Source organism: Podarcis erhardii, assembly GCF_964252035.2.
Source record: "Podarcis erhardii genome assembly, chromosome: 4".
Lineage (NCBI taxonomy): Eukaryota > Metazoa > Chordata > Lepidosauria > Squamata > Lacertidae > Podarcis > Podarcis erhardii.
Genome location: NC_138508.1, coordinates 13,735,022 through 13,757,640, shown reverse-complemented (window position 1 = coordinate 13,757,640; position 22,619 = coordinate 13,735,022). Strand labels below are relative to the sequence as shown.

General features: G+C 45.1%; 1 protein-coding gene across 1 annotated transcript in view; it reads left to right on the top strand.

The window, feature by feature from the left end:
* Positions 1-22,619, top strand: part of DLG2 (discs large MAGUK scaffold protein 2) — an 880,772-nt gene that overhangs the window by 625,255 nt on the left and 232,898 nt on the right. Inside the window, exon 11 of the mRNA XM_081859540.1 lies at positions 7,680-7,804. Within this exon, the coding sequence (XP_081715666.1) occupies positions 7,680-7,804 (125 nt within the window). The remainder of the gene's footprint in view (positions 1-7,679; positions 7,805-22,619) is intronic.

The window sequence follows — 22,619 nt, the reverse complement described above, 5'->3', positions numbered from 1 at the left end:
AGATGGAGGGCACAAGGAGAAGTGGACGACAGAGGATGTGGATAGTGTTCTCGAAGCTACCAGCATGAGTTTGACCAAACTGCGGGAGGCAGTGGAAGACAGGAGTGCCTGGCGTGCTCTGGTCCATGGGGTCACGAAGAGTCAGACACGACTAAAGAACTGAACAACAAAATAAAATCCTAGAGTGCAATGCTATTCATACTTACCCTACAGAAATGGTGGGTATATAAAAGACCCATATAGGATTGTATTGTTAGATAACGAGAGATGGACACATGTATGAAATTAAGTTACAAAAGAAAATGACTCATCTGCTGATTGTGCATATTTCCCAGACCTTTAAGGGAAAGTATTCCATGGACCTTTTGAATAGTATTCAGTGGTAAGAAATTAGCAGTGGGTCCAGCTGATACTTCATTTCTCTGCTACCAGCCACAAAGACACTCAGCTGCAACTGCAAATGTACCAGGAGATTACCTTCAACTGATTGCCTGCCCTACTTTTTTCCACACTGCTTGGTTGCCTGCAATTTTACAGTTGCAGGTGTGCGGCTAATTCCTGGTTTAGAGAGGCATAGTATTAATTACTCTCACTTCACCCCTGAACAAGAGGGTGATTCTAGGCTATTTAAATGTTTAATTTAGAGAGAGAAATTGTTGAGCTTTACAACACCATTCATGTAAATGGTGCCTCACGGCATAAGCATAAAAATAGAGGTCACCACCTAAAGGATCGTTGCCATCAGATGTATGATTAGTGTGGAAGAGCTAATAGGAATGACAGTGCAATCCTGACGAGATCAGGCGTGTTCAGGGTAGTATGGCCGTCTACAGCCTGCCACACATTCAAATGTCTACAGACAATTGTGCTCATCATGTGGTTATTGCAGGTAAAAGACAGTGCAATCCTATGCTCATTTACTCAGAAGCAAGGGCCACTGGGTTTGGTGAGGCTTCCTTTTAGGGAAGCGTGCATAGGATTGCAGCTCGGATCAATCCATTTTTCCCTTGTATACATTTTATACGTCCCTGGTGGCTTCTTGGAAACAAACAGAAGAAACATGACAAAGAGCAATGACATCAAATGGAGTAAACTGTAAAATAAACAAAGCAGGCAGAATGGCTAAAAGTCAACAAAGCATTATCAACCCTGTAAGGTAAAAAAAGACTTCCTAATAATAACAAATATTTGCCAGCAAAGAGAAGAGAGCAAGAATTCTATTCCTTAGAGCAGGCATAGGCAAACTTGGCCCTCCAGCTGTTTTGGGACTACAGTTCCCATCATCCCTGACCACTGGTCCTGTTAGCTAGGGATGATGGGAGTTTTAGTCCCAAAACATCTGGATGCCTGCCTCATAGGCCTCATCACCCGGAAGTTGTTGGACTATAACTCCCATCATCCCTGACCATTTGCCATGCTGACTGGGACAACTAGGGCACCTCTAAGTTAGATTAATCACTTAAAACCAGCCTTCATCAACTAAAACGTTGCCCACTTTTAGGCAGCAGGGTTTTTAAAAAAAAAGAAAGGAAGAAGAAAAAATGTAATTATTTTTAATGTGAGTACTGGCAGGCAGTGACGGCCACCAACTTGGAAATTCATAGAGGAAAGGCTAGCAACGGCTAGCAGATTCTTCTTATGTTCATCTGATAAAACCTGCATGATCACTACCCTCTTAAGTGTCCTTCTCTCTTCTCTCATACAATGGAAGAATGCTTCTTCTTAAACTGCAACCCTAGGCACACTTACTTAAGACGAACTTTTTAAACATAAACAAAACCCAGCCCAGAATATGCCCCTACCACCCTAAAGATTGTGCTGAGCTGATGGGCAATGGTGCTTTAACTACAAGCAGGTAGGTATATCTAGTGCCAGTTTGGTATACCTGGGGGAGGTGCAGTTTGATCTCTCAAGGTGCTGAGCACTCTAAAAAGTTTAACTGGTACTAATTATGAGCCAGGGAAGGCTGCTGAGTGCACATGCAGCTTCCAAAGAACATTGCAGGATGGGGGCCAGAATATAGCACGAATGAGTCCTAATTGGCTGATATAAGTGTTCCTTGGAGCCTGAAGAGCATACAATCAAGACCTGGCTAGCTGATTGTGCAGGGTTCCAAATCGCAGGAAGAACCTATTCAGATACAGCAGCTTTTTCTTTTCAGACATCCCACCTCTGCTTGATGCATGGGCAGCAATAGGGATGGACAAATTTCAGTTCCTCTCAAGTTTCCACTTTTTATAGCCTTGAGTTTAGTTCATTGCAGGGTTGTTCTTCCCAATATACAGTCATACCTCGGGTTACAGACGCTTCAGGTTACAGGGGGGGGGTTGTTGTTGTTTTGGGTTACGGACTGCTGAAATGCAGAAGTACTGGAACAGGTTACTTCTGGGTTTCAGTGGTCGCGTATGCACAGAAGCGCCAAGTCGCAACCCGCTTGCGCGCAGACACGCAGATGTGGGTTGCGAACACTGTGGGTTGCAAACGTTCATCCCACATGGATCACGTTCACAACCCAAGCGTCCACTGTAATCAGTTACATTTTCATGAGTATATGCTTTTTGCACACATTGTATAGTAGTAGCTCGGGTTAAGTACTTAATTCGTTCCGGAGGTCCGTTCTTAACCTGAAACTGTTCTTAACCTGAAGCACCACTTTAGCTAATGGGGCCTCCTGCTGCTGCCGTGCCACCAGAGCACAATTTCTGTTCTCATCCTGAAGCAAAGTTCTTATCCTGAAGCACTATTTCTGGGTTAGTGGAGTCTGTAACCTGAAGCGTATGTAACCTGAAGCGTATGTAACCCGAGGTACCACTGTATTAAAAAAAACCCAAGCATTTTTAAACACAGCAAAGAAGTTGGAGAAGTTCAAAGTTTGAGCCATAGCTGTGTTTTCGTTCCCTATCTCTGTGCTAAGATTTGCTTTTACGGTTGAAGGAGCCGGGTAGGTTTATCCCTGAAAAGAGGAGACTGAGAGGAGATATGATAGCCATCTTCAAATATCTGAAGGGCTGTCACATGGAAGATGGATCATGCTTGTTTTCTCCTGCTCTGGAGGGTAGGACTCGAACCAATGGCTTCAAGTTAGAAGAAAGGAGATTCCGACTAAACATACGGAAAAGCTTTCTGACAGTAAGAGCTGTTTGACAGTGGAATGGACTCCCTTGGAATATTGTGGATTTTCCTTCTTTGGAGGTTTATAAGCAGAGGTTGGATGGCCATCCATGGATGCTTTAACTGAGATTTCTGCATCGCCGGAGGTTGGACTAGATGACCCCTGGGGTCCCTTCCAACTCTACAGTTCTACGATTCTTTGAAGAAACCATTAGGTAATCCTTGGCTAAACCAAGTCAAGCAGCATCATTAAAAATAACAAGTGATTCAGGAGCACATCAAGCTGGTTTGAGAGGGGTAGAGTATTAATAGCAGAAATGCTTGCTCAATTTCTTTATAGATATACACATATGCCAATGCATAAGAAACACATCAATAATGCAGCTTTTATTTCCCAAGCTATGTATGGGAAATCCATCAATATTACAAATGACTTCAGTAAACTGTCCCCTGGAAGCCAATGTCTCTCCTATTGATCTAAAAAAATGCAAAAGTTCAATTAGACACTGAGAGCGAGCATCCTTGGAGCTAAGCTCTCAAAGTCATGTAAAAATAAATTCATTTTCAAATCATGTTAATAGAGCAGGGATGAGAGTCAAGGGATGGAGCAAGTTACGGCTACGATTCAATAGGCAGTTAGAGCGCCATTGATGATGGAGATTATTCAGCAGTTTGCTGTGGCTATTAAAGTCTCCTTCTCCCCTGAGTTGGTTGCATTGACCGCAATGTAACGTACATAGAGAAATGTTAAGTGCTATTCGGATCTGAGCCACACAGTTTTGAGATGCAATCAGCATTCAATTTCAGTGCTTGTCTACTTTGATTTTTTTGCTTTCACAGCACCTAAATGCAAACACATTTAGTCAAAGACCATGGCTGATTTCCTATTGTTGTTGCCAGTGTGGAAGAGACCGTCCTCACATTTTCTCTCACACATGTACTCTTCTTAACTGACTGATGTTTTAATGAGGTGGCTTCCATTTGTGAATAATAATAATAATTTTTATTTATACCCCGCCCTCCCCAGCCAAGGCCAGGCTCAGAGCGGCTATGAAGGGGAATGAAGGGAAAGGAGTGGAATTCTCCACACAAGAAACACCCACTAAATATAACTTTGAACGGGGGGGGGGGGGTCTTCAAGGCCACGGGAGGAATGGGACAAAACCTACACTTAAAGGCATTTTTGTCAGGTGATGTAACTATGGATAAAGGAAAAATTTGAACCAGTTCACATTTGAAGAGGGGCTGTTACAATTTGCACTTTCCAAAGCATTACACAAACCATTGCACAGCCACCCTTGAAAGCTTGCATTTTGTCATAGGGGCCACATTATCCAGCACCCATCCTAAGGAAAGGTGTCTATCACAAATGCAGTCAACTTTTAGCAGTCCTTTCCACCCCCGCTTGTGCCTTCGTGACCAATCCTTGGTGATTTTTCTCTCGTTTAGGAAGTAGGCTGAGTAATTGATTGGGGAGAGGGAGCGTGCGTTGTAAATGTAAAGCCTTATAAACAGCAACATTGGGCCCTGAACTGCAATCTGTTTGATCAATGGCATTTACTTAGAGGTGGGGAAAGGGCTCCCGCTGTGATGGAATGGAACGATCCCTTTTGCATGTGCCTCACACACAGAAACAGTCTCCTAGAAGCAAGGATGGAGCACAGAGGAAGGATGCGAGAATTTGTTTGAAACCTTCTGAAATGTCTTATTGTTATGGACTGGTTGGACGCAAATGAATGGTGGGAGGAACCAGCCATCAAGGGAAGAAGGATCAGAGCCCGGGGAATAGTGGGGGCAGAGGTGTAGTGGGTGGGGAGGCTGGCAGGCTGTCGCCCCAAGTGCAGGTTTTTGGGGGTGCATTCCTCACAACACCCTGCCCTCTTGTGATGCATCCTTCTCACAGCATGCTCCAGCTGGAGGGCACCTTGAGAAGGACTCAGCACCTCACAGTACCCTGCAGCCCCAGCCCTGCTTCTTCCTTCTCACCCAGCCTTCCACCTGATGTGCCCACCCTGAATTCCAGCCCCTACTCAAATGTTGGGCTGTTTTCTAGTTTGTCTCAGTGCCATTTATTTCGTCAAGGACTGCAGCGACTCTGCCATTACCTTTGTGTTCACGGTCCCCAATTTATCCAAAGAAGAAAGAAGGCTAAACTTGTGTGTGTGATCTAACAATGCCTTGTCGGCGGATGTGTTCAACGACGGAACAGCTTTGATGGACTCTGTTGCTCGGGTCAAGGTTTCCAGGAGGATTAATTACTAGCAATTTACAGGATCTTGGTGTGCCAGCAAGGGGTGCTGACCCTTTCCTTTGAAATGTTGCCCCTAGGGGGACAGCGATGGAATAGACTTCACAGTGCTGCTGGCCCACAGTTCCAGTTAAAGTTTAGGAGACGGCAATGATTCACTCTGGGAAAGCTTACGGCTTGGTTCCCCCCACCAATCCGCATCATAACTTGCAAATGAATCATAACCTTGCAGCAATTAAAACAAAAATGATAATGTTGTAATTAAAACAGCCACCGTCACATACATGCCAGCAAAATGCTAAAAGAGGACCCTGCTTTCACTGCTACCTGAATTTTGCCATATAAGGATGAAGGGTGTGTACAGCCCCCTCCCCATATCCACCCCACGGCTCTGACCATGCCCTGCCCCCCAGTTAGGAACCATCTGCAGCACCTCAACTATTGTCCTGAATTAATTCAGGGGTGGGATTAATGTTTAATTAGGGCAAAACCCCTAATTAAACATATATTGCTGTGGTGGGAGGGGTGGGGGAGGAGATGCTGCATCTCCCCCCTTATTAACCGAGGGGGGGGCAGGAGTTCAGTTCTGCAGGGTGCTCCTTCAAAGGTGCTCATGCAGGTGAGCACCCCACAGGATCAGTGCCTCATGTCAACAGCTGTTGAGCAGACATAGCAATTCTGTGGGGTGGAGCATCAGGCAGGAAGGAGAACCAGGCAGTGCCAGGCTTTTACCTTCTCCTGAGAAGATGCAGCCAGTAGTTAGGTCGGCCTCAGCTTATTGGTGGATTTTCCTGCCAGACGCTCCACCCTGTGAAAGCCCCAGAATGCTCAGCGACATTCCAGCTGACCCATAGCAATCCATGGCTGTCTCAGCCTGACACCCAAATATCCCTCCTGGAAGGTCAACTTTGGGCTTGGGACTCATAAGAATCCATTGCACACCCCTAGTAAGAATGTAAGAAGAGCCCTTCTAGAGAAGGCCAAAGGTCCACCTAGTCCACCAGCCTGCAAAAAGGACCAGACTGCAACTTCGCTCTCCCCGCTTGTGATGCCAAGACACCACCATGCTCAGTTCAGAAGCAGGGACAAAACCACCACAATGAAAAATGCTGATAACAAGAAGATTGGTGTTTTGAGCCAACCCAGGGATTGTCTGGGGCAGGATTCATGCATTGTAAGGAGCTGAATTAGATGACCCTTGGGGTCCCTTCCAACTCTGATTATATGATTGGGGGGGACTTTGAGCAAGATGTCCTCACTGAGCCCCCATCGATGAATTGTCCCACCCTGGTTGCTCTTTCTCTGAGCCCAACACTCATCTGCCTAAAGAGAGAGGGGTGCCAAGTGAGTGAATGGAGATGAATTCTTAATCATATCACCACTCATTTGGGTTGAGATGACAGGCAAGTTTGAAGGACCAGCAAGGTGCGGCAGCAGGACCCTTCAGGGACATAGGTGCCCATTTCCCCAACCCCTCGGGGACATAGGTGCCCATTTTCCCAACCCCTGTCACCAACTCCAACTGAAGTCCTTAGCTCAAGCCATATAGGAAGCTGAGGTCCCTGTGGAATTCTACCATGTCTCTTCAAAGGAGCATTTATTGTAACCAAAGCAATTTAGCAAACTGTTGAGGATTTCTTTCTTTTCTTTAGGAAGCTTTTGAAAATAGCATTGAAGAGATGCCATTTATCTTAGTAAAGAGAAGGGATGTTTTGCAATGACAAAATAAGCTTGGGTTGTTAAAGTGGTGTGCGTTAAAGGCATCTTCTGCCAAGGCAGCATAGCTCTTTAGCAAATGGGGAGTGAATCGATAACACAGCACTTAAAATTCTGTGGGCAGAGTCTGCTCTTCCCTCTGAAATTTACTGGTGTTTGGATTGCAAGGCTGAGTGCCATTTCCCACTGCCACCCCACGAGCTTTGCTTTCATACAGCTTTTATACTTTGCGTCTAAGGTTTTAAGTTAACAGTCATATTTGTGTAGTTGAGGCTAAGATTGGCTGGTGCCCATTGGGACTAGTAGGGCAGGAGCCCAAACAATAGGTGGAGCCAGAGACAAAGACAGGCAGAGCTAACTAATTCTTTTTATATATAAAAAGAATTATATATTCTTAATGGACAAAGGCAACAGGCTGCGACGCCCCCTAGGTTTGTTGTAAGCAGGAAGGCTGGCAGGTGGAGGTCGGCTCAGGTCAGATTAGAGTTGGTGGTACAGCACCCCACTTGGACCAGCCTTCGCTGGTTGAGAACCATCGTCCTCCTATAACAGACAATAATTTTCTTTTCTTCTCCCCTCACCCCGTCCTTGTTATTTTCTTTAGGGAAATTCTGGCCTGGGTTTCAGCATTGCTGGAGGAACAGACAACCCACACATTGGGGATGATCCTGGGATATTTATTACTAAGATTATACCAGGAGGAGCTGCAGCAGAGGACGGAAGACTCAGGTAAACTTATGCATTTGTTGTCTAAATGGGTGTCCAATATTTGGGTCTGTCCTGGGGGGAAAGGCTGGTGCTGTTGCAGGAAGGGAGGTTGAAAAGGCTTGAGCCAATGATGAAGTCAACTAATTCTAGGTTTATCCTCCTCCTCCTCCCTGAGTTCTACAAGGGGTAAAAGTAAGGGCTTTTCTGCAGGACCCTTGAAAAATATTTTCCCACATCTGTTTTATGCATTACTTGTGCATTGAAGCATTGAAGTAAGGGGCAGATGGGGCTCATCAACCTGGAAAGGTAGCCCTTATAGGAGAAGGAAAACACTGATCCTAAAACTCCCCTGCCTTGCGGGACATCTTTAGAGGAAGAAAGGGCTAAGGAGTAAACCCCAAATAAATCCTAAGTGGAGTCCCTAAGACAGTTGGATGCTGCCCTGTACGCCTCCTTCTGGCAACTCCTGCATCCAAGCTGGTGTCAAATACATGGCTCTGCTCTCCTTTGGACCACATCAGTGAGGTCATGTAGCCTTATTGGAGTTCACTGATTGGGTCTGCGTTGCTCCCGGACAGGAGGAAGGAAGTCAAATGACACCGAGGGTTGGTTCAGAGAAAGAGTTCTTTATTTCTGCTCTCCGGAACAGCAGAAAGGCACCTGTGTGGTCAGTCCACAGCAAGTCCAAAGAAAGAGAAATTTCATGCAGTATATATATCCTCCAGGCACCCTCTTCCCCCTTCCCCAGGAATCCAGCCACGTCAGCTTGTACATGCAGGTTGACATCACAGATGTTCCTGCTTCGGCACTCTTAACCATAAAAGGATATTCCTTCCTGTACTTCTGACCATAAAAGCATCTTCCTGTTCCTATTCTTATCTTGGAGCAAGAGGTCACCATCTCCAAGAACACCCTCTGGCACTGTTCCCGGACTAGGTCTGTGTGTCTTTGTGGTCAGGATATAAGATAAGGCACAGACATGTCTTCTCCGTTCTACTGGTACAGTCAAGGCCATCCTTGCCATCACAAACTGATAAAGGAGAGGGCTCTGAGCACTTGTTTATACAGCTGGGTTTTTGGCTCAAGAGCTCAAGTTAAAGCACTTTAGCTAAGGAAAAATAGGGATTTTGGTGCAGTTTCAAACTGCCTGCACAGTCAGTTTTGGGTTTGGGAAACCCATTCCTTCAGTCGAGAGGGCGGTCTTGTTGTCTGGCCAGCCCAGGACCTCCATGCACCCTGCTCTGACTTGCACCCCAGAAAGACCACTTCAATGTTGAAGTGGTCCAGTTTGACTTCACCCCTGGAGGCAAACTCCATTGCCTTTTGAGACAGATGGATGCCAACAACAGAAGCACCCCTGTTTGTTAACCAGCCTCACAGGCTGTTGTTAGATCTGATGTCCTGTTGCTCCTATCGAAAACCTTGCCCACACATCCCTTGTCCTCAAGCCCTAGAAATCAATGACACTACTTTCTGTCACTGCTTCCGATGGAAATAAGGAAAGGACATGCAGTGTCACACCCTGGACTGACTGTAATTTAAGAAGGCAGGCAGGTGAGGGATGACTGGGGACAGGGTGAGGACCCAAGCACAGCATCACTTTCTCCAAACCAGCCAAAACTCAAATTGGCCACCAGATTTTGCTTGAGTCTTCTGCTGTACTCGTTTTACAGCCTCCTGCCAGTTTAACATGCAACTAAAAATCTAGCCTTAAGTTTATTGAATGGAGCTAAAGGTATAATGAAGAAAAATACATCTAATTCTCTTCCCAACTGTGTAATCTTTGCTCTGCCTATCTTTTTTTCTTTATGGGATTTTTCTTTCTTAAAAAAGAAAGAAACTGTGCAGCTGAATTGATTGCCAGGGTAAAGCAAGGAGATCAATTTTCCATCATTGCCATCCTTTATAGCGACTCACTCAATCTCTTGTAAGATTGCGAGATTCCTGCTTGACAAAAGCAATCTGTTTGAAAGAAACATATTGTGCAGCAACCGTAAACTTTGCGATAGAACCACTCAGTTAATATGACTCAGCCATTTGGAACAAGAATCTGTGGAGGAGCTAATTGTGGTCACTGGTGGGTTTAAGCTGTTTTTACAACGCATAGAATTTCAGAAATCTGGCTGTGATCAGTCCTATAAACTAATGGAAACCTCGTCCTCCTAAGCATGGGTCTTAATGTAGCCAGTTTGATGCAGTCCATGTACAAGGGGGAGCTATAAGGAGCCTCTGGGAAAGCCCAAAGTTTGCCACAGTACAAAAGTCTTTAGGGGAAGAAAACCCTATGTGTGGGAACCCCCAATCAACCCTATCAGGGCTTGCTCATTAGCAATGGAATGTTGACTGAGTGGTCTGGGGCAGAAACCAAGGGGAATGGAAATAAGTACAGTGGTACCTCAGGTTAAGTACTTAATTCGTTCCGGAGGTCTGTACTTAAACCGAAACTGTTCTTAACCTGAAGCACCACTTTAGCTAATGGGGCCTCCTGCTGCTGCCACGCCACCGGAGCCCAATTTCTGTTCTTATCCTGAAGCAAAGTTCTTAACCTGAAGAATTATTTCTGGGTTAGCGGAGTCTGTAACCTGAAGTGTATGTAACCTGAAGCGTATGTAACCTGAGGTACTGCTGTATTCTGGAACATGGGATGGCTGGCTGGGATCATAGAAAAGAGCTCCGGAATGCAACATTTTGTTACAGACCCCCCTTGTAGAATAACTGATTATAAGTTAGGACTAGAACTTTTTTTTTATTATCTTGAACAGACTTTTTTAATCCTTGACCTGTGACCAGCTTGCATCTTGAAGTCACTTTGAACTGAGAAATAAAGAAATTATGATATTTTTCTTTCTTTTTGACAGAAGTGCATGAAATCTGTCGGCATGCTAGCCACTGCAGAGTGGATAAAGCCTGGCCAATGACATTTGAGAATAAAACAATAAAAGCAGTTGAAAAGAACTATTTAAAAAATGAGATGAACTAAGAGAATTAAACCACACACCAACCTTCTACATATCCAGATAGGCTTGCCTGAACAAAAACATTTTTGGCAGGTGTCAAAAAGAGTAATGTAGCCACCTACCCAATGTCAGTACAGTGGTACCTTGGGTTACATACGCTTCAGGTTACAGACTCCACTAACCCAGAAATAGTGCTTCAGGTTAAGAACTTTGCTTCAGGATGAGAACAGAAATCGTGTTCCGGCGGCGTGGCAGCAGCAGGAGGCCCCATTAGCTAAAGTGGTGTTTCAGGTTAAGAACAGTTTCAGGTTAAGAACAGACTTCCGGAACGAATTAAGTACTTAATCCGAGGTACCACTGTACACAGGGAGTTCCAAGTGTAGGTGCTGCCACACTAGCATATCAATTTCTTACAACTGCAGACTGAACATTGTGTGACACTGTGTAACAGCACCAGTTCTGCAGGCTAGGTCTCATGGGATCAGTTTGGCTGCCCTTGTGGGGCTTTGCGTGCAGTCTATATATTATTCCAAAATGCTTACCAGCTCAGGGCCGGTGGCTATGCAAATCTCTTGGTTTTGTGTGTGTGTGTGTGTGTGTGTGTGTGTGTGTGTGTGTGTGTGTTTGCAGACCTCTGCCAATGCTATTTGCTCAGTGCATAATTTAGCTGCAAGTTAATAAAGAAAGGAGACCTTCACCCTATTAAAAAAACAACATGCTTGTTTTGCAGGCAGCGGTAAATTAGAGCCTCCATTAACAGATTGTGTATGTTGTTTGCTTTATGTTGGGAAGTTTATGAGCTCATTAAGTTAGATCATTTCGTATTTCGGGGCACTTTTTTGTTTACTTTTGCTTCTAAGAGAAGAGTAATGGTCCTGGCACCAACTCAACAGTGGAAGTGTTTCTGAAGTTCATAAGGGGAATATTTGGAACATGTCCAGATTGCTGTGCATGAGCTAGGAACGAAAATAAATCCAAATGCTTCATAAATAGGCACTTGAGGCATCCGTTACACTGGGCCAAATGCTGCTTCTTTTAATTGCAAGCTGATAACCATATCTGATGGTGACAGAAGCAAAGCATTCCGCCTTTTCTCTTTGCCCTTGTACGGCCAAGAACATGGGCTCTTCATTCATTCTCCTCCTGAACCCCTTCCAGTCTCATTTCACAGGGAGCACCTATCTGGAGAAAGACACTAATATACTCCTCAGAATACTGGCTGGACCTGGGCGGATGGGAGCCCGGGGGAGAGAGATATATTGAGAACAAACTTCAATCTGCAGGTGGAAGCTTCTCATTGAGGTTCCTCCAGGCCCCAGATTGACTCTGCCCACCCATGCTAGCCACTGGATCTTTCTGGGCGGGAAGGAATTCAAGAAGGCTTCATGTTGCTCCAGTATCATGGCTTGCTCCTCGGAAGATTCAGGATGAGTAATAGAAAGTACTTTTTCATTTAACACATAGTTAAACTACGGAGCTTGCTCCCCCAGGAGGCAACAACAGCCACCAACCTGGATGGCTTTAAAAGAGGATTATCATGGAGGTTAAGTCTTATCAGTGGCTGCTAGCCATGACAGAGCCTCAAGCATGTTTCTGAATACCATTTGCTGGAAACTGCTGGAGGGGAGAGTACTTGGGTCCTGCTTATGGGCTTACCAGAGGCATCAGTGTGATGGCCTGGGACTCAGGCTTGGACTTGGAACCAGAGGAGTCTCAGTCCGCACTGGATCCTCTGCCTCAGGCGACATCAGAACCAAGTCTGGGGCCTGATTCTGAAGAGCCCCAGTCTGCACAGGTTCCCCTGCAACAAGCACCAGCTGGGCCAAGTCAAGGGCCTGAGCCTGCCCTGGCTCCAGATGCAGGGATGACCTCGTTGCCTCCAGCTGGGCCATCACTTACAGCTGCTCCACACCAGTTGGGTCAGGAGAGGCTGAGGCGGCCTCTGGGTCTAGTAACCCACCGACATCTCCCAAGATGCAGAGACTGAGGTCTGAGAGAAGGAGAGACCTGAGAACTCGCAGGAGGAGTGCTCACCTTCGGGCGAGACAGGGAGGTGAGTCACCGGGGGATCAGGACCGGATGTTACCCTGACAGAGATAAAAGGCTGTCAGACCCCACCCCAGGTTGTGGGAACAACATTGCTGTTTGCTAGAACCTGCCTGTGACCCTGTGCCTGACCTAGCCTGGTTTCCTGCCTTGACCCTGTCGGACTGACTCTTCATGGAACCCTTGGATTCGGGACCGGACCTGGACCGCGTTGCTCGGGTTTACCCCGATCTGGCACAATCTGGTTGGCCACTGTGAGAACAAAATGGTGGACAAGATGAGCCATTGGCCTGATCCAATAGGCTCTTCTTATGTCCTTATGTTCTTACGTGTTGCCTCCTTGTATATCCTGACTGACTGACTCATATGTTCTATGGGTCTGACCTTTCACTCTGCTGCTTGTTAAATGGTTCTTCCCCCAACCCCCAATCATTTTTATTAGTTTTCCTAATTTTTAACAAATCAGTGCCAAATTACATCATTTAATACAATTTCCCCAAAAAGTTGACTTCCCACTCTTTGTCCTAGATGTGTCCCAACTTCCCCCCATTGCTGCTTGATGTTATATATTTATTTCTAATTTACATTGCATTCCTTATATTCAATTTACAATTATTATTATTATTATTATTATTATTATTATTTATTTTTATTTGCTATATACTGGTACGTGTTACATTCATACAAAAAAAATGCATTTATACAGATCATACATTTTTGCCTTAATTAACATATACCCAAAAATACAAAAAGAATACAAGAATAAAAAATAGAAAAGAAAAAAAGTAAAAAGAAAATATATTAAAAAGAAAATGAAAAGGGGAAAAAAGAAGAAGAAAGAAATTGGCGAAATTAACAGAAATAGTAAGAGATCAACCAAATGAAAAAATCAGGAGAGAATGGGATGTCTTTACAAATTATATGAAGAAGGTTGGTTCCCCAAACTATGACTGGCTTAGTTTAAGCTAAAAACTCCACAGGTAAAAAATTGTCTCTCCACAAGGTTTATAATGATTACAGACAACCAAAGATATGAGCCTACAGGAACCGTATAGTGGTCGAAGGAAGTCAACCTTCCTTCCTTTCTTTTTCAATTTACAATAATTGATTTTTTAAAAAAAATCCCCTTTCCCATTATCCTCCAGCTGTCGATTTATCAGTTCCTGCTCGTACATTTACAAAATGATAACATACTTCCTTAAGGAACAAAAGAAGTTACACATTTCCTTGCCTGCTTGTTAAATGGTTCCTGACTCACCTCAGAAAGAAGGTTTAAAGTTACTGTTTTCTAAGTTCAAACAGCATTTCTAGCCAATGCAGCAAAGTCAACTCTAAACCTCTCCCTTTGGATTTAAGAAGTATTCCAAGGTGCTTTCCTGGCCACCTATCTCAGAATGACTCACTCTGAAGAGGGACCCTCTTGGCCTTTCCTAGAACAAAGTGGGGAGCAGGGGAGAAGCAGAAAGGCTACCATGTCTGCCACCAGATTACATAAATTGATAAAATGAGGAGATGGTAGCAGGAGGGGAAAGAGGAAGAGTCGGGTGGCAACTGTGGCTCAAGAGAAGCAATGTTTTATGCTGACCCTATCACAGTCTGTTGTTCATGGTCCAGCTTTGACAGCGAATGAAGGACCAGGGTGGTTTTAGAGGGCAATGAATGGCAACAGGGCTGTCTTAAGCATATGCACTGCTGGGGTGCAAAGATCTGCCCGGCGACCTGGGTTGCCCAGTCCCAGGCGTGCAGGAGGGCAGAGGTGGCCGGCCACCTCAGCATCTCATTGGCTTGGTCACCCCCAAACTCACAGCGCAGAGCCGCCCACAGCAGAAGAGTCCACAGCGGCGCTCCGACTGATGGGCGGGCTCTTCCCCAGACTCAACTCTCGGGCCCCGGACTCTCAGCCTGGCGCCCCTGAAAGCCCAGCGCCCGAGTGCCCCACACCCCTAGCACCTATGGGTAAGACGGCCCTGAGTGGCAGTAAGGTTGAAATCAGATCTTCTTGTGATTCCGGGGTGACTGGTTTAGCTCAGATTAAATTGAGCCAATCTCATTTGAACAGAGGGCAGAAGCTGAATCCATAGCTAGCTCTGAAATATTATTTATCACGCCAGGAGCTGTAAAAGTTAAAGACAAGTAGACCAGGGAGAAGAGTCGGTAGAAGAAGATTGGAAGAAATTTAAAGTCTATTTACAGAAACATTGTAAAATTAAGGAATGTTAGAGGGAGGTTGGAATGAAGCGAAGTGGTTTTAGCAATAATGTTATTAAGAGATATGTAAAAACGGATTGTTAACATGTAAAAAATGTAAAGTTATAATACGTTATGATAAAGCATTAAGATAAATGCAAAAAGGGTAAGGACTTGCTGAAACAACTATTGAACTAGAATACAAAAGAGGGAGGTGTGAGGAGGTCAGGGAAATAAGTAAATGAAAGATAAGACACGGAAAGACTGAAATGTTTTTAATTGTTGTTTTATTTTATTTTATTGTATTTTGTATTTTTTGTTGTTGTTTTTTCTTTTTTTGTGGGTGTGCTGCTTTTATTTTGTTGTTGTTGTTGTTGTTGTTGTTGTTGTTGTTGTTGTTGTTGTTGTTGTTGTTTTTCTTCCTTTTTTCCTTTTTGTAATTTTCTTGAAACTTTAATAAAATATCATTTAAAAAAAGAAAAAGTTAAAGACAAGTAACGCCCGAGCCACTGGTTGTTGTTGTTTTTTTCAGTCTACAAAATGTGTTGATTACTATCTCCCGGGAAATTGCACTGAGTTTTAAGAAGGCTGCAGAATCCAAAACCAGTATTGTGAGGCTTAACCCAGATGATTGTTTCATCAGTGGCTCTGCGCTCTGCTACAGCAATTATGAGGATTAAATAGCCCTGTAATCATTTGGAAGGAGTGGAGCAGGGGGAACTATTAAGGTCTTTGCTGAGTTTTGTATTAGTCAGGGAAGGAAATGTCACACATCCAGTCCCATTGCATACAGTGGCTCCAAATGCTGCCATTTCCTCCTTTTGATGCAAAGCTGCTTCTCAAATAGTTCAGACGTGAAAACAGGGACCCCAATTCTCATACTCCTCCTGCCATGTGCCCCTGAAGGCTCTGTACCTTTGTGTACTGCATTCGTCATTTTACTTCGCAACAGACTGTCCCGTCCCCATCACCACCAGCAATTCAAAAGACAAGTCGTGGTTTTTCAGCCTCTGGTGTGTATGTGGTGTCTAGTTTAGCACAGAAGTTCCCAAACAGTACCAACTGTGGTTAACAAGCCTCATTCAGGTAATCTGCAGCTCATCTGTAGGTGTGTGGTTGAAGACAGGAGACGGCACATCAGTCGCATCAAATACTCATATTGATTCTGAATTGCATTCGAACTTCTTTTATTTCTTACATTGCATTTTATCATATTGCCATTTGAACTCTGTGGAACTCAAACTGCAGTAGGGAAAAAATATGCCATATGTAAGAAATAAAAGATGAAATAAAAAAAATCCATTAAAAATGTACAGCATCTTGCACGGTACGTTGCAATTGCTACAACAGGCAGAGAATCCATACAGTGCTTCTCCAAGACCCTCAGCAATTTTGAAGTGGTCCAGGGCATGGGAATTTGGGGACCCACTGAGCTAGCAACAAGATGTTGTGGTGTAGGGAATTGCAGGCACCATTTTCCACCCCCATTGTCAGTAGGGGTGGAAGGATCTGCCAACTTTAGTGCTCCCAGTTCTTCATTCCGCCGCCCCCCCCCCCCATCTTAAGTTCAGTTCTCCACATTTCTGCAGCATTTAGTGAATTCCTGAAGAAAAATTATCAACATTTTAGCATGGATTTCTCTTAATAAACATTTTTGTTTGCAGTTTTGACTAACATATCCATTTTTGCAAGCAATTTTTCCTCATCTAGCACATTTTTGTATGTTTTCAATAATAATAATAATAATAATTTATTTATACCCCGTCCATCTAGCTGGGTTTCCCCAGCCACTCTGGGCAGCTCCCAATCAAACGTTAAAAACACAATACAGCATTAAACATTAAAAACTTCCTTAAACAGGGCTGCCTTCAGGTGTCTTTTAAAAGTAGGATAGTTGCTTATTTCCTTGACATCTGATGGGAGGGTGTTCCACAGGGCAAGCCACTACCGAGAAGGCCCTCTGCCTGGTTCCCTGTAACCTCACTTCTTGCAGTGTGGGAACCACCAGAAGGCCCTCGGAGCTGGACCTCAGCGTCCGGGCTGAATGAGGGGGTGGAGACGCTCCTTCAGGTATACTGGGCCGAGGCCATTTAGGGCTTTACAGGTCAGCACCAACACTTTGAATTGTGCTCGGAAACGTACTGGGAGCCAGTATAGGTCTTTCAAGACCGGTGTTATAATGGTCCTGGTGGCAACTGCCAGTCAGTAGTCTAGCTGCCGCATTCTGAATTAGCTGTAGTTTCCGGGTCACCTTCAAAGGAAGCCCCACATAGAGCGCATTGCAGTAGTCCAAGCGAGATATAACTAGAGCATGCAGCACTCTGGTGAGACAGTCCACAGGCAGTAGAGTCTCATCCTGCGTACCAGATGGAGCTGGTAGACAGCTGCCCTGGACACAGAATTGACCTACACCTCCATGGACAGCTGTGAGTCCAGAATGACTCCCAGGCTGCGCACCTGGTACTTCAGGGGCACAGTTACCCCATTCAGGACCAGGGAGTCCTCCACACCAGCCCGCCCCCTGTCCCCCAAGAACAGTACTTCTGTCCTGTCAGGATTCAACCTCAATCCGTTAGCCACCATTCATCCTCCAACCACCTCCAGACCCTCACACAGGACCTTCACTGCCCCCACTGGTTCCCATTTAAAAGAGAGGTAGAGCTCTCTTTTAATGCGTTCATTTTTATCTTCTTATGTCTCCTTCCCTGGTTCCACTTGAAGCAACAAAGAAGCCTTGCCCCTCTTCCTTGCCTGAGCTATTTCGCTGTTTCCATGTTATTCTTCCTGAAACTGATTTTTCCCATCCCACCCTTTGCTAGATGTTCCACCCTAATTTAAACCAGTTGGAAGTCCATAAAGACCTCCTTCCTCTGTAGTTTGTAACAATGTGTGGTTGTCCTCGCTGCTGAAACCCAAAGTGCCCATTCCTTGCAGCACGCTGTAATTTGGCATGTTTTGCTTTGACAAATGCACTAATGAAGGGTGTGGCTTTGTTTTGGTTTTTTGCATGTTTCGACAAGAGGTTGCAAAGTGAGTTTTCTGAGTTCCCTTCTCCACCTTCTCGAAAGGCTATTATGTCTATGTGATTATGTCTCTTCCCAACTTATTTTTTAAAAATAAAAATGGGCGGAATTTTGGCTGGCAGGCTTGTTGTGACTCTTTAATTTGTTAGTGTGCATGTGTGTGTCTAGTACTAAGAGAGAGCGAGGGAGAGCGAGATGAAAGTTGCTTGCAACACTCCTAATTTGGACTAGGCCTTTGGGGAGGTATGTGTTGCAACCGGTTTTCCTGCATCAACACGAACCTGCTTTGAGTAGTTTGCGAGCGACTTTTCTGGGGCTTGGATTAACAGGTGGCAGATACCGAAAAGGGCTCTTTTTCTTCGCCTGCGTTCTCTTCTTAAACGAAAAGTGAGGCTCTCCTCCTCCCCCTCCCTCGCTCGTACCTGAAGGGGACCTGTGTTCTCTGCAAGGCTTTGTCGCTGCCCTTGCCCACCTGCTATGCAGAGCAGCATCTTTGAAAACTCCTCTGAGGGATTTGAGTACTTTGCATTCTCCAGAGCTCAGAGAACAGAGAGCAACTGCTTAGACCAGGAGGAAGGAGTAAGTAGAGCCCTCTTTCAAACCTTTTGGTCTTTTCTCAGATCTGGAAAGGCAAAGCGGGAAAGACATTGATTTCTTCCTCTCCTGGCTGCTTGCAAATGGGAAGGAGGGGCAGGGATCTGCCATCACACCCTGGTCCTGCTGACATCTTCCTCTCTGCCTGCCATTTCTTATTAATTCTTATTAATTCTTTGCACCTGTGTGTAAAGTACTGTGTTCTCCCTCCCATGGTGTATAGCTTGCTGGTGTCTGCTGAATTTTTCCCCAATACTGGTTCTTACCAACCTATTTCACTGACACCTACCTGCCTGTTTCCTTCTTTGTGTTTCACTGACACAAATGTGCAAACTGTGAAATTATGGATGACATCCAGCAATGTCTGCTCACTTGCATAATAGAGATCTGCTTGTTCGGTGGGATTTCAGGTTTCTCTGCTCTCCACTACACACTCTATCTGCTCCAGAGGGACTCTATAGCCTTCCAAGGAGTAGATTTTGGGGGGTGGGTTTGGGTTCATGATCTGGGGAAGATAAAGGAATCTGGTTGTCCCTCTGCAGTTGTATAATAATAAAAAAGAATAAATTTTATTTTTATCCCGCCCTCCCCAGCCAAAGCCGGGCTCAGGGTGGCTAACAACAATAAAATAATACAACATTCTAAAATTAATTCAACTCAAATTGATGACAACCATTAGGCTAAAGTTCTCTGCAGATTGCCAAAGGAGGGAGTCAGGCTGTGCCCTGACCAAAGGCCTGGTGGAACAGCTCTGTCTTGCAAGCCCTGCTGAAAGATGTCAAGTCCTGCAGGGCCCTAGTCTCTTGTGGCAGAGCGTTCCACCAGATTGGAGCCACAGCCGAAAAAGCCCTGGCTCTAGTTGAGGCCAGCCTAACCTCTCTGTGGTCTGGGACCTTCAGGATGTTTTTGTTTGAAGACCGTAAGTTCCTCTGTGGGGACATACCAGGAGAGGCGGGTCCTGTAGGTACGAGGGTCCTAGGCCGTACCATGGTGTTTCTTCTCTCTGTGTTCCTCCAAGTGGTTATTTCTCCTCTGGTCACTCTTGTACATAGCTGTCAACTTTTCCCTTTTCTTGCAAGGAATCCTATTCAGAATAAGGGAATTTCCCTTAAAAAAAAGGGAAACGTTGACAGCTAAGCTCCTGTACACGACCTGACTGACTGTCTCCAGCCACTGCGGTCATCTGCAAGGGCTTCCAAAAAGGCAAGGTTCATGTTGCTGGCCTTCATACCAAAGAGTGCACTCCCAGATTTAGGTGCACAGCTACATATGTGAAGCACAGCCTCTTGCAGTTGTGTATCAGGTATTTGTATCAGGAATCTGGGATATAGCTGGGGCTCCCTGCAGAATGTACACTTGGGGGCAACCCTGGGTTTGCCGCATGTAATGCATGGAACAGTCCTGTGTCTTTAAAGCAAAGAGGTCTTCTGATATCTGAGACTCGAGCCAAATGTAGCTGAGCCTGAACTTCAGCTCTTGAGGTGGACAGTGACGATTAGCATTCATTGCACAGTGACAAAATTGCTGTTTGGGGCAGCTGTGGTTAGACGGGAAGATTGGGGAGGAGGAAATGAATGCCATACCTCAGCTCTCTTAACTCTACCTGCTCCTCTAGCGTTAGTGCATAGCAGATCATGAGTCACTCTGCTGAACTGAAATTCCTTTGTCAATAAAAAAGAAAATTCCGTCATTTTGCATAGAGTGTGTGTTTTATTAGTGAGGCTCATTATCTTCTGAATAGGAGTGGAAGTACTTTCTCAAAGCTGCCGCTGCTGCTCGCTGTGCATCTGTAATATCTGCCGTCTAAGAAGTATTTCTAATCATGCATTGTTCATTCTGGAGGAATGGCCTTCCATTCCCACCCCGCCCCTATCCAACTACAATGAGAAGATTATACTGCAGTAGTAGTTTTCACTAGGAGATTTATTTCCCTAGTGGTGGAATGTAGCTCAGTGCTTTGCATGCACAAGGGCCCTGGTCCAATTATTGGCATCTCCAGCTAGAGCTGGGAGTGTTCCATGAGGGAAAGCTCAGCACGAGACTCTTAATCTCAGGGTTGTGAGTTCAAGGCCCAGGTTGGGTGAAAGATTCCTGAATTTCATGGGGTTGGACTAGATGACTCTTGTGGTCCCTTGAAATTCTACAAACCTGTGATTCTGATTCTGTGAAACTCTGGCAAGCCACTGCCAATCAATGTTGATGATATGGAGTTAGATGGACCAATGGTCTGACTCAGTATAAGGTTGTCGTTTAGTCGTGTCCGACTCTTCGTGACCCCATGGACCAGAGCACGCCAGGCACTCATGTCTTCCACTGCCTCCTGCAGTTTGGTCAAACTCATGCTGGTAGCTTCGAGAACACTGTCCAACCATCTCTTCCTCTGCCGTCCCCTTCTCCTTGTGCCCTCCATCTTTCCCAACATCAGGTTCTTTTCCAGGGAGTCTTCTCTTCTCATGAGGTGGCCAAAGTATTGGAGTCTCAGCTTCAGGATCTGTCCTTCCAGTGAGCACTCAGGGCTGATTTCCTTCAGAATGGAGAGGTTTTGATCTTCTTGCAGTCCATGGGACTCTCAAGAGTCTCCTCCAGCACCATAATTCAAAAGCATCCATTCTTCGGCGATCAGCCTTCTTTATGGTCCAGCTCTCACTTCCATACATCACTACTGGGAAAACCATAGCTTTAACTATACGGGGCTTTGTTGGCAAGGTGATGTCTTCTGCTTTTTAAGATGCTGTCAGTATAAAGTAGCTTCCTATATTGAGGAAGGGGTCATAGCTCAGTGGGAGAGCATCTGCCTTGCATGCAGAAGTCCCAGGTTCAATCCCCAGTATCTCCGGGGAGGGATGGAAATGTTCCCTGTCTTGAAAAACCCTGGAGAGCCACTACCAGGCAGTGTCAAAAAATACAGTGGGATGGATCAATGATATGACTCTGTATAAGGCAGCTTCCTATGTTCCTTGTCTGCTCAATATGAACATGACTATCAATATATATGCCATCTGTGCAAGGTGGGTTTTTTGTGGGGTGGGGCAGCAACATTGGCTCCTCCTATTGACTCACTCCCAAGCAAGACAAGGGACAGGCAAAATGGCTCTTTAAGACCCCACCCCCAAGAGGCAGAGGTGATGACCTTCTTTCAACTATCTCAGCTGCTCACTACCCTCGTCCTGCATTTTGCATCCATGGGTGTGCACATCAAGTGCATAAGAATGAAGAAATCCTGTTCAAACTGGAGAAGAGGGTGTTTAAACAGCCTGTGCCTCAGCCTGGGAGTGGTTGAAGTGTCTTAACTAGAGCCGAGCTGAAATTACTCATAGGACATTTTAGGGAGGCAAATTCTGGTAATTTATTTTTTCTCGCTCTTTTCAAAACCTGAGAGATGCTTTGCTGAATGTGGAACCAATTTTTAATTTTATTTTTAATGTGTGGCAGTCACCATTGCCCCTCACAAAGCTCCAGAAATGACGCTATGCCTGGGGCATTGTGGAAGATGCAAAAATAGTTTTGACTGAAAAAAATCTTAGGTGGGAAATGGTGTGGTGCTTCTTGTGGGTGAGCCCCATCTGTAAGACACTGTTGGAAAAGTTCCCCTGCTCCTGGACAATATTACACAAAATGAAGTCCTCCAATGATTTCTTGCATTAAATTAAAAACAAACATCTCCTTCATGTTAAAAACTTATTAACAACATTCCAGAAGAGGGAATGAGAGGGAATCTCTTTCTGCAGTTTGCCAACTCTCGAAGAATAAGTTGCTCAGTTTTATTTATTGGAAAAACTCGTTTAATAACTGCACTTACATCTCAAATTGCCCCACTGCAGTCCTAGAGTTATGCAACAGAAGAAAAGCCTAATGGATCAGGCCAATGTCCCATAATGTCCAGCATCCTGTTCCCACAGTGACCAAGCCAGGTGCAAGATCACGTTATCTACTTGTAATTAACCAGCAACTCGTATTCAGAGACATACAGTCTCTAATGGTTCTCCCCACAAATCCTTTGCTTCTGCTCTTCCTCCTCCTCCCCTTCCT